At 46.2% G+C, this 12,188-nt stretch overlaps 1 protein-coding gene and 1 long non-coding RNA gene across 4 annotated transcripts in view; both read left to right on the top strand.

The window, feature by feature from the left end:
- The window catches only part of LOC309699501 (tenascin-like), a 61,433-nt gene that overhangs the window by 48,795 nt on the left and 450 nt on the right, over window positions 1-12,188 (top strand). For all 3 annotated transcript variants that reach the window (XM_082522541.1, XM_082522540.1, XM_082522542.1), the window contains 10 exons: window positions 465-608; window positions 8,288-8,407; window positions 8,578-8,727; window positions 8,801-8,943; window positions 9,695-9,827; window positions 9,908-10,059; window positions 10,264-10,360; window positions 10,602-10,757; window positions 11,306-11,469; window positions 11,718-12,188. The exon at window positions 11,718-12,188 is cut by the window's right edge and continues 450 nt beyond it. In XM_082522541.1, coding sequence (XP_082378667.1) covers window positions 465-608; window positions 8,288-8,407; window positions 8,578-8,727; window positions 8,801-8,943; window positions 9,695-9,827; window positions 9,908-10,059; window positions 10,264-10,360; window positions 10,602-10,757; window positions 11,306-11,469; window positions 11,718-11,816 — 1,358 coding nt within the window. In that variant the 3' untranslated portion in view covers window positions 11,817-12,188. The remainder of the gene's footprint in view (window positions 1-464; window positions 609-8,287; window positions 8,408-8,577; window positions 8,728-8,800; window positions 8,944-9,694; window positions 9,828-9,907; window positions 10,060-10,263; window positions 10,361-10,601; window positions 10,758-11,305; window positions 11,470-11,717) is intronic.
- LOC309699570 lies at window positions 2,522-3,236 on the top strand. The gene is made up of 2 exons (XR_014274394.1): window positions 2,522-2,972; window positions 3,018-3,236. It is a non-coding gene; the product is annotated as an uncharacterized lncRNA (long non-coding RNA).

The following is a 12,188-nucleotide window of genomic DNA, read 5'->3' as shown; positions in this document are numbered from 1 at the left end:
TGGGGGTGAGTGCTACTGGGCACAGCTGATTTAAGTGGCTAAATTAGCTCCTCAACATGTCCTGAAGTTCTCCAGAGGCCTGGTAACGAACTAATCATGTGATTCAGGTGTGTTGACCCAAGGTGAGATCTAAACCTGCAGGACACCGGCCCTCGTGGACTGAGATTGCCCACCCCTGACATAAGCAAAGGTCATGTCCAGTTTCTAGATCAGGGAGCGAGGTCACAGCTGATGAGTAAAGACATCTGTTCCATCAGAGGTTTGGTTCAGTTCAATAACATTGTTTTCTCTGTGTGATTGTTAGATCCTTGCCGTATAATTTAAAGCACTTTGAGGCGACTGATGATTTGGTGCAAGACTTTATGGAAAATAAAAAATATTGAATAATTTATGACTTTTTATTACATGCAAACGTCTATTAGGATTACATGAATAAATAACTAATCCTGTGTTTGTGCATGCAGGCGAGCCGGTGTCGGTGTCTCTGGACTCAAAGGACTCCACCGTGGGTTTATCCAAGCTCTCACCTGGTTCTTCTTACGAGGTCACCGTCATCTCCACCCTCGGACTGGACGAGAGCGATCCAGTGAAAGACTTTGTCATGACGCGTGAGTCACGCGCTGTTGTTCACTGTTTATCTCAGCCTGAGATGACACACTGTTGTAAAAGTTCATAATTGAATCCACACATGGTTTCTTTAAACAGTTTCATGTTTTCCATTTTTTGTGCTTTTTTTTACACTGAAGAACTAAAAACAATTAATTTTACATGTTTTTGCTTCTATATGAGAACTGGTAGCTTGGTAGTGTTTGCAGCAGGTGCTGACCTGGAAATGAGCTGCACGGTTTTTATGCTTCGTCTGAGGAGACTCGTGCTGGATTTATTCCAGTCGTCTGTGTTATTTCAAAGAGCAGAGAAGGCAGTTCAGATGATTCCCATCCTAAACACAGAGTCTCACGGGGAAACTGGATGCTTTTTCTCATCTTTGCATATTTCACTGGTGATCAGTCTACAAACTTCAGTGAGGTTCAGGCAATGGCTCCTGGCAAATACTCTTATCCTCAATGATAAGAAAACTGAAATTGTGGTCTTTGGCAGTAACGTTCTCCGTGCCAAACTTCGTGATGCTTTTGGTTTTCTCACTAGTTCCTTTTCCGACACTGTTAGGAATCTGGGCGTGTTACTTGACAGCTCCCTCAGGGCTCTATCCTGGCCATTTGTGGCCACTTTGCTTTTCGTTTTTCAACCATTTTTGTTCTGTTAATGCCAGTGGAATGAAACTTCCCAAAGGTGTGTATTTTTGTCAGATTTTTTAATTTTCAACATCAGCTCCATAATAATGTCAATAATATTCACTATACACTAAATAGTTCCTCTGGGTTCTATCGTGGCCATTTGTGGCCAATTGAAACCCATTATAACCACCTTTTTTGATTCCTTGTTACTGACAGTACTATATCATGCAATTTAGGTAAAATTGCTTTCATTCTAAAGTCAACACATGAAAATTGTAGTTTTTAATGTTTTTTACCAAATGACATCATTTACCCATTTTTGGCCAAGCAAGCAATTTCATGTAATATTCTGAGTTTCTAGTAGCAGCCTTTGATGGCCTACCACACTCCAATGGACCAAAATAATGAAACAATTTTGACATAGGTTTGATCTTAAGGATCTAATAGTTTGTGTTTATGCATGACATTGCAGTACAAACATGTATTTGCAAGATAGACTGGAATAAATTCAAACATTACATAGGCTGCAGTGAATTTCTGTGGATGCAGGATATTGAGCTTTGAGGTTCCCAGTCACTTAGCTTTGAAGCACATGCTAAAAGCACTTTTCCTCTTGTATTTTTCATCAAAAGATACCATACCCAAAATATTAACTCTAGAAATAAAAACAAAAACAAAAAAAAACCCCAATCACAGGACATTTTGCAGAGTTCAAACCTGCAGCTGCAGCTGGAGCGCAAACAACAACAAACACTGTTTGTAAACGTGTCCTGGAGTTTATGCAGGTGCAGACAGAGCTACTGCTGTAAGTAAGCCTAACAGCTTCCAGATCATTTATTCTGGCAATATGGCAAGAAGGTCATCACTGCTTCAAGCACTGCCTATATGATCTGGTCAGAGAGCAAGGACAGCAGCAGTCATCTGTCCTTGAAGAAAATACATCTGCCCAAGATGAAGAAACCTGCTCTCCAGAAGATGAGGGGACAATCTTCAAAGAGGCTGACTGCATCACCACTGATGTTGAGTTCTAGCCAGTGCCCGAATCCTCTTCTTTGGGGGAGGATTGGGGTTGGGGGGCATGGAGGTGGAGCCCCCCCCCCCCAATGATTGGAGGGCTCCACTCACTCCACTCCAGACCACTGGAGGGCTCCACTCACACCCAGTTCTCAGGAAGTGTTGTTGTTGTGTTTTGGAGTGAAAGTGTTGAGTTCTGTGGTGATGAGCAATAAACGAGCAGTGTTTATCGACAGCTCTCGTGTCGTCTGTGTTTACTTCCACATTGGTGGCGCCGACTCCGCTCTGGATGCATCAGCAGCCGCCAGCCCTCTGCCTCCGGCTGCAGCTACGTTTGCTGTGGCGCTCGAGCTGTCGGACTTTTGGCTTCACGATCCCCCGTCGTGGTTCGTGCACGTGGAGGCCCAGTTCGCCCTTCGTGGCATCTCGGCTGACGACACGAAATATCACCATGTGGTGGCTTCTCTCGACCCGCTAGCCACCCGTCGTGCGTTGACGCTCCTCCGGGATCCACCCACCCGAGAGAAGTACGCCGCCCCTAAAGAGCTGCTTCTTCGGCGCTATGCCCTCACCGACGCAGAGCGAGCCGAGAAGCTCCTCTCCCTCTCAGGCCTGGGTGGTGGTACGGCTCTCGAACTGATGGAGCACATGCTATCCTTTCTCGGACCGGACGACGGGGGATTCCTCTTCGCCCACATTTTCCTCAGACAGCTGCCGGCGGCCGTCTCGTTGGCGCAGTAGGCAGTGTGTCAGTCTCATAATCTGAAGGTGAGAGCCGGCCTCGCCAACTCTCCGCTTCTGGGCACGAAGGATTATCGCTCCCTGGCTGAGGACGCGGATCGTATTCTCTGGCTCAATATTGAGCTCTTTTATTTGGTCACTAAATTGCCTCACTGGCCACTAACACACCATGTGTGACATTGCTTTTGGCCATTCATCCCCCCCCCCCCCCCCCCCCCAAAAAAAAAGAAAGAAAGAAAGAATAAATAAATAAAGTAAAAATAAATCATTGTGACAGTTACTGTTACTGACCTGCAATGATGATAAAAAACATATTAGGTTTCACCATTTATATGCTAAAACATGTGAACTTTATTACTATTTTTACTATAATAATACATAACCTGACTGGTATTCAAAGGGTATAATATCAGTATAATTTGAATTATATTTTGGTTTTTATGACTAGAAGCGGTGCTAATTTAAAAAATCAAGTCAATGAAAGTAGAAAAATGTTTTAATATATGAATTTTATAGCATTTTGTAAATGTAAACAGGGGGTGGCCATTTTTGGCCACGAACAAGCTGAGAGGGATTTTTGTTTTTGTTTTTCTCTCACTGCACAAAAAAACAAAGATGCATAAAACTCATTGATACTTTTAATTATTGCTATGCATCTAACCTCCATCATGGTTAGAAAATAAATCAGTTTGCATGTATTATTTAGAAAAAAATGGGGATTTTATGCTTTTATCCCTATGTAAATCATTACAATTATGTGATTTAACTGGTATTTAAAGGGTTAAAATTATGAATTTGATTGAAATTTTGATTTTCATGAACAGCCCTGATGCTAATCTAAAAAATCATGTAAAAAAACTGGACATTTATAGCATTTTGTAAATGTAAACAAGGGGTGGCCACTTTTGGCCACGAACAGTCTGAAAGGGTTTTTTTTATGTTTTTCTGCCACTGCAGAAAAAAACAATGTTGCATAAATGTCATTGATGGTGTTAATTATTGCTATGCATCTAACCTTCATCATGGTTAGCAAATAAATCAGATGGCATGTATTATTTAGAAAAAAAACTGGGATTTTATGATTTTCTCTATTTATGAGTTGTTATGATTATGTGTTCTAACTGGTATTTAAAGGGTTAAATTTCAGAATTTTAATGAAATTTTGATTTTGATGAACAGCCCTGATGCTAGTCTAAAAAATCATGTAAAAAAAACGGGACATTTTTCTTAATATATAATAATTTTATAGCATTTTGTAAATGTAAACAAGGGGTGGCCACTTTTGGCCACGAACAGTCTGAAAGGGGTTTTTTATGTTTTTGGTCTCTCTGCACTAAAATAACAATGCATTATAATCAATGTTGATGTGAATCAATTACATGCCCCAGACTCTACTATTAATAATACAAGAAATTTCAGTAGCAATGCAATTATATAAAATTGCGAGATTTGAGGTTGTCGTCCAGCTGGTGCAGTGGACAAACAAACTGGTGTTTAAAGGGTTAAAAAATAAAAAAGTAATAATTATTTTATATTTATGGAAAGAACTGAAGTTACTTAAAAGCTTTATGCAAAAAAAAATGGCAAAAAAACAAAAGTAATAAAAAATTACAGACCTAATCTGTAGGTGGCCACTTGTGGCCATGAACAAGCTGAAAGGGTGGTGTTTTTTTTTTTTTTTTTTTTTTTTTTTATTAAATGACATCAGAAACAGCAGTATGCGACATTACGTGATGGCAGAGCTTCAGTTCATCCTTTGTCATTTTTTTTTTTTTTTTTTTTTTTTTTAAATAAATAGGACAGGGGGAATGAATGAGAGAGAGAGGGGGAGAGAAAGAAAGAAAACCAAAGGGGAGAAGAGACGGTGAGAAGGGGGGGAAGAGAGACAGAAAAAAAAAAAAAAACTCCTGGGTCACCTGTATGGAGAAAAAAAAAACAAACAAACAAAAACAAACAGAGGAGACAGCAAACAACAAAGAGCAACATAATAATAGAGAAAACAAAGCACCATCACAATAAACTAGCTAGTCATAGATATCAATATTTACTAAATAATAAACGATATTGTGCAGCACGCAAGATAGACAGCGCACAGTGTGCTTTGAGGCAGCAGCCAAGAAAGCTTTAGTCCGCGTCTGTGAATACCCATGTGTGCATACCTGTGTGGATCAGCATGCTTGCATTCCAAAGGTTTCTCCATGTAATGATCTGCTAGGGAGTGTGGGGGGGCCACAGCCCCGTCCTCCAGGGTGTGAAGCGGGTATGGAGGAGATCAAAACTCCAGACATCCAGAGGCCCCCAGAACACAAGAGACCATGGAAGACCAACAGAGGGGCAGCCGCGCCACTGTCCCAGTAAGAGCTGAGGAGAGTCCCAGATGAGGGCTCGCCCAGCAGCCGCGGAGCAGAAGTCAGGGGGAGTTGCAGTGACGCGCCCGTGAGCTCCGCTGGCCCCCAGCTGCGCCTGAGTGACCGAGCCCTGGGCCGAGAGGCCGGGGGCACCCCACCTCCAAAGGGGCCCGAGCGAGCCCCAGGCCCCAGGCCCCGACAAGCGGCCGCCAAGCAGTGAGCCGGTGTGTACCCGGACGCCCACCCCCAGACACAAAGAACCACCAACACACCGACACCTGAGGGAGTCCGCCACCGGCAGGGGAAGTGGTGGTGGGTGGAGATAGGCCTCCAAACCTTGGAGGGCCTGAGGTGTCCCCAGAGAGGTGGCGTCTGATACCCAACCTGACATATAGACACAGACATACAGGCACACACAGACACAAACATCCATTCCCACCCTCATGCTCTCATATGCACTTACTCCACACTCAACCAACGTGGAGACAGACATAAAGAGACGCTGTACACACGATCACACTCCCCAAGCGTACTCTACAAACCGGGTCTAGGTACCCTTGCCCCTGGAGGGGGGAATTGCACCCAGACCCAGGTGGTGTTACCCTTTTCCCTGCGGTGGGGAGAGGCAGACCACCCCGACTCCGCAGCAGCAGGGAGGCCCCACACTCCAGACCGCAGTCGGACGGCCAACTCCTCCTACTAGCCCTCCCGCTCCAGCAGGCCGCAGAGAACGGGGGTGGGAGAAGACTCCAAACCTCCCTCCACCCGCTCATTGTAGTGTTGATGCATATGTGTTCTAAGGTGCATTTAAAACCCAGGAGGGCATGGAGCTACCTGCCAAGGAGCAGCAGGTAAGCGCATAGTCCCTCCTGCTAGCCCTCAATGACTAAGTGTATTTAAAATTGAGAGGTGGGCAACGACGTCAGGGGTGAGGTATACACCCTGATGGTGATTTGGACTCCGTGATTGTGCCCACCCCCAAGATCCTATATGTATGTGTAATGAGAGTGTGAATAATGTGAATGTCTAAGTTGTGGGATAAAATTGAGGCAGAGGCAGCCAGAAGGGGACAGAGGGGGGGGGGGGGGGGGGGGGTAGCCTCCTCTGCACCCTGGTGACATACCCCCACTCCAAGGCCCTGCATGTGTGGGTGGTTGTGGAGGAGCGGGAAGAGGGAGGCAGCTGGAGATGGGGAGGGAAGGAAGGGAGGGGCAGGTAACCCCTCCCTGGGGCCAGCTCCCCCGCTGACCCCAGTAGGCACTCCCACCCTCCGCGACCCGCCAGGGAAGGGGGGCCCAGGCCCATCAGACCGGGGCCCAGTGCAGTAGCGCCCCCCGGCTCCACAGAGCCCTGGACAGTCCACCCAACCCCACCACAGAGAAAACTGCACCCACCCCACCAACCACACATCTTCCAGACTACATAAGACGGTAAACGCCCAGGCTGAGATCTTCCTCCTAAAAGGGGGGGGGGGGGGGGGGGTGTTTTTGAACAAGGCCTGAGGGTTAAACTTGATAAACAAGTGTCTGCTGTTGTTAGATCCAGTTTTTACCAACTCCGCCTTATTTCTAAGGCCAGGCAGTATATCCCGCATGAAGACCTGGAAAAGCTCATCCATGCCTTTGTAACTTCGAGACTGGATTACTGCAATTCACTCTATTTTGGTCTCCGCTCTGCCCTCCTTCATAGATTACAGACAGTCCAAAATGCTGCTGCACGCATTCTAACCAAAACTAGGAAGTTTGCCCACATTACTCCCGTCCTGGCTGATTTGCACTGGTTGCCTGTGAAATATCCAATTTAAAATTCTGCTGTTTACTTTTAAAATCACTAACAACACAGCACCGAGCTATCTTAAGGAACTCCTAAGCTCATATGTTCCTGCTAGGGCTTTAAGATCATCCTCACAGTTACTGCTGGTGCGGCCTAGATCTCGGCTGAAGTCTAGAGGTGATCGAGCGTTTGCTCTGGCTGCACCAGAGTTGTGGAACAACCTTCCGATTGGCATCTGGGCGTCTGACTCTATTCAGTCTTTTAAATCACGGCTTAAAGCGTATTTGTTTAATCTTGCTTTTTCTACCGGTTAAATGCTGGCCTTGTTTGCAGTGATTTATTCTATTAATTTTCCTATCATGCTTTTATTTGCGCCGTGTATGTCATATCGCCATTGTGTTTTGATGGCATAGTTATATTGTGCTATAGTTATATTTTTCTATTGGTGGCTTTTTCCTGTGAACATAATTTTACACTTTTATTTTTTGTTTTTATGACTTTGATTATACTTGTGTTAATTTGTTTTATGTTAAGCACTTTGGCATGCCGTTGGTTTTTAAATGTGCTCTATAAATAAAGATTGTTGTTGTTGTTGTTGTTGTATGTATTTGGTGATTATCAGACTGGGGTGTGTGTCCTCTGGAGTGGAAAACTGAGAGAGAAACTTCAGGAGAATTATAGAAGTATTCATTTCACTTTTACTTTTAGGCTTTTAAATCATGAATATAGAGTAAAAACTTCAGCATTACAATACAGATTTATTTTAATCGTTAGTTGGTTAACTGGCATTTTACTTTCTTCACCGTGGCCGTGATGTTTACTGCACTAAACTTCAAGTTGAACCGATATAGCTGAAATGTTGCTGTTATAATTGTGGAGCGGGAGGTCATGATGGGAGGTCAAGATGGGAGGTCAAGATGGGAGGTCAAGATGGGAGGTCAAGATGGGAGAAAGGTCATGATGGGAGGTCATGATGGGAGAAAGGTCATGATGGGAGGTCATGATGGGAGAAAGGTCATGATGGGAGGTCGTAATGGGAGAAAGGTCATGATGGGAGGTCATGATGGGAGAAAGGTCATGATGGGAGGTCATGATGGGAGAAAGGTCATGATGGGAGGTTGTTTTGGGAGGTCATGATTCTTTTCGTAACCATTATTACCTTTATGTGTCTCTCAGTGCCCGACCCGCCGACACACCTGCGTGCCGTAAACGTCACCGACTCCACCGCCTTGTTATTGTGGCGTCCAGCGCTGGCAGCCGTTGATAAGTATTCCATCGTGTACGGCGCGGGCACAGGTGAGCAGGCTGTCTCATCTCACTGTTAATGCAAACTCATCATGTCTGCATCATGTCAGTTTCTCTTGCGTGTCTTAAATTCACCCACGGCTCCTCGTTGCTACTCCTACGTGTCTGACTAAAGCGTCCAGTCTGATCATCGTTTTGAATGAGGCAGTTTGCTTGTGTAGGTTCAGAGGTGAAGGTCACGGTGTCCGGAAACGCAGCCGAGCAGCAGCTCAGCGGCCTGGAGGGATCCACCACCTACACCGTCACTGTAACCAGCCAGCTGGGCAGCCGGGAGAGCTCGCCGGCCACCACCAGCTTCACCACCACCGGCGGTCAGCACCACCTTTGTCTGTAGTTTGGTTTGTGACCTGAACAAACACGAACCTCATCAGTGTTCCTCTCCAGGCTCGGGGAAAGTTGGGGAAGGCCCGCAAGACCTCCAGGCGAGCAACGTGACTCCACGTACTGCCACGTTGTCATGGAAACCTCCATCAAAGCCCGTTGGTAACTACAGACTGAGCTATCAGGCTAAAGACAAAGAAATGAAGGTGAGCAAGTTTTAAAAATGATTTCCTGATTAGTCAGTGACTCGAGTTCAAGTCACGACAGGAAGCGAGGCTGATGTTCTTTTTACGCCTCCTCCTATGATTTTTCTGTGTTTTAACTTCTGAGAACACAATCGTCCGGCTTAGCATCGCCTCTCTGGACCAAAGAAAATCGAATAACATATTTGTTAAATTTGCTGAGTCCTCTTGTCCTCACCGTGTGCACATCTGGACTGTTTCCAGCACAGCTGCTTCTTTTGGGTCACTCTGTGGACGTTCACACTGCTTACACTTGTACAGGTGTGGAGTGACGATTGTGTCGATGGCCAAAGAACTGCTGAATCTTCAGAGTCATATAAAGATCAATCATTAGAAGGAAAACACGAGTTATTGTTATTGCAGACTCCAGAATCGCAGCAGTGATAGGGATTAGCAGGACCCTGGAGTCTAGACGCTGGTGGTGGTGAACACCTGGGAAAACTCCCAGATGTGTGAACACTGAGCTTCCTTGTAGAGTTTAAACTTAAAGAGGTCCAGATGTGTACATGGCGACCACCTTAAAGAGAACCTCAGACTCATTTTATTATTTATTTATTCGTGAATATCAGCAGATGTTGAATTTGATGGTTGTTTTTCACCAACCGTCAAAGGAAAACGTGGCTGAGATGTTCCTGTTTATTTTGACCTGATGTTTATAATAGCGTGCGTATCTCAGACATTCGTGAGGCCTGATTTCCGTTTGTACCGGCGGCAGGAGGTCATTGTGGACGGCTCGTTAACGCAGTACAACCTGACTGGACTCCATCCTGGATCCACGTATACGCTGCAGCTCCAGGCCGAAGGAGGAGGACAGTACACGTCCGCCATCTCCACAGAATTCACCACCGGTACTTCTTCGAGCCTCCGTCAGTGCTGTTGTTGTTCGAGATTTCCTCCCACCCTCACCCTCCGTCTTGCTCCTCCTCAGGAACCCTGCGGTACCCGTTCCCCACTGACTGCTCTCAGGAGCTGCTGAACGGCATCGTGACTTCAGGCGAGGCAGAGATTTTCCCTCAAGGCAGACACGGGACGCCAGTGACAGTTTCCTGCGACATGGAGACAGACGGTGGCGGCTGGACGGTATAAACTCACACCACAGAGTCATCTTTACTTTACGTGTGTTTGCCTAATCTAATTACTAATAAAACACTTCCAATATAGTCCAGCAGTATTTATAAAGCACGTTTACGGGACTCGATGGAGACTGGCTCGCTTTCAAAGGCAGCCTCGTGTCAGCGCCGCCTGCACTGAGCAGGTCTCGGGTGTTTGGCTTCCTGTGTGCAGGTCTTCCAGCGGAGGAAGGACGGCTCCGAGAATTTCTTCAGACGCTGGAACGAGTACGTGGAAGGATTCGGGGACGTGAATGGAGAGTTTTGGCTCGGTGAGAGATGCTTTTTAATATCTGAGTACAAATCTGCACAGGACCAGGCTCCGTGTGGTGAGGAAACATATTTGGAAACACGGATGGCAGATGCAGCTTCCACAGAGTGCAGTTAAAGCAGCAGATTTGAGCACAGCGCCAGTTTAACTGGAATGACAGACATTCTCATCCCAGCCTTTTCTCATTTTTCTGTTGTTTATTTTGTTTCCTGTAATAAAACCCGATAAACTCGCCCCTTCAGGACTCGCGAGTATCCACAACCTCACAGCGATGAGCAGGATGAGCCTGCGGGTCGACCTGCGAGACGGCGACGAGTCGGTGTTCGCTCAGTACTCGACGTTCGAGGTGGCCAAGAGGAACTACAAACTGACTGTGGGAGGATACAGCGGCACCGCAGGTAACACGGGAACCTGGAAGAGGTGATCAAAGGTTTTCAGCACCGCCGAGCTCGATTCAGGTTCAGATGTTTGCTCTGAACATCCTGATCTGCCTGGGTCTCATTCAGTCAGAAAAAGCCATCACACCAAGGTCACCTCTGTCCTACTGTAATGTCCAGACTGGGGGGGCAAGGCCCCTAAAAGCATGCCCCTGCCTGCACTCCTGGCCTCCTTGGTCTGGGACACTTCAGACTGAAACCTGCTGGACGGTCGTGTATCATCAGAGGTCAGCCTGACTCATAGCTGGCTGCTGCTTCTCACGCACGTCCATGCCAACTGCACTTGTGCCCAACACAAACCTTTTCGATCGCACTTCCTGGTTACAGTTTCTTATTTTCTCTTGTTGTGGGAAACGAGTTTGAGGTTTTATTTCCACAAAGACTAAAATTCACAAACAGTTGAATTAAGTCATCTAAATAAAGCTCAAGGATCCGGAGATAATGAATCATTTAAGTAAATAAAATTATATTTGTTAATAAGGAAACTTCCTACCGTGCTATCCTTTCAGGTGACTCTCTCAGTTACCACAACCACCGGATCTTTTCCACCAAAGACCGGGACCTGGCGCCCTTCATCACCCGCTGCGCCATGTCTTATCGAGGAGGCTGGTGGTACAAGAACTGCCACGAGGCAAACCTCAACGGCCTCTACGGCATCAGCACCAAACACCAGGTAACGTCATCGAGTCGCTCGGACGGATTTTACTTATTTTCAAGGACCTGCTACAACTTTGAAATGGAGCTGGTTGAAGTATAAAAACAAACGTGCGTGTGTGCGTGTGTGCGTGTGTGTGTGTGTGTGCGTGTGCGTGTGCGTGTGTGCGTGTGCGTGTGTGCGTGTGCGTGTGTGTGTGTGTGTGTGTGTGTGTGTGTGTGTGTGTGTGCGTGTGTGCGTGCGCGTGTGTGTGTGTGTGTGTTCAGGGTGTGATCTGGACCGCCTGGAAAGGAAAAGACTTTTCTGTCCCGTTCACTGAGATGAAGCTGAGACCGGCAGCCTTCCGGCCTCCGTCCCGAGGATGAGCGAGAGAGAGGCTGATGATGATGATGATGATGATGAACTGCTAAACACACATGCTCAGTGTGTTACATGTGTGAACGCACACATTGAAAGATTTGTATAGAGTCAGTTATCAGTATGTTACTGCAGATTGTACAGGTTCCTCCTTTTTGACAGTATTTTAAAGCGGGGCGTCTTCCTCCATACTTAAAGGCTCAGTTCACACAAATTATATCACGGCTGGGTCCAGTTAGACAGTTCTGGTTTCACATGCAGATGCTCTGAGAGATCAGAAGTCTCAAACTAGAGGCCCTCGTGGCTCCTGATCCAAAGCAGACTGTGGCTTTCAGACCAAATAAAAGTCACACAAGATAAAAAAACAACTCAAAACCCTC

Source organism: Aulonocara stuartgranti, assembly GCF_965226115.1.
Source record: "Aulonocara stuartgranti genome assembly, chromosome: 22".
In the NCBI taxonomy this organism is placed as follows: domain Eukaryota; kingdom Metazoa; phylum Chordata; class Actinopteri; order Cichliformes; family Cichlidae; genus Aulonocara; species Aulonocara stuartgranti.
The sequence above is the reverse complement of the archived record's forward strand: the minus strand, read 5'-3'. Positions and strand labels throughout refer to the sequence as shown.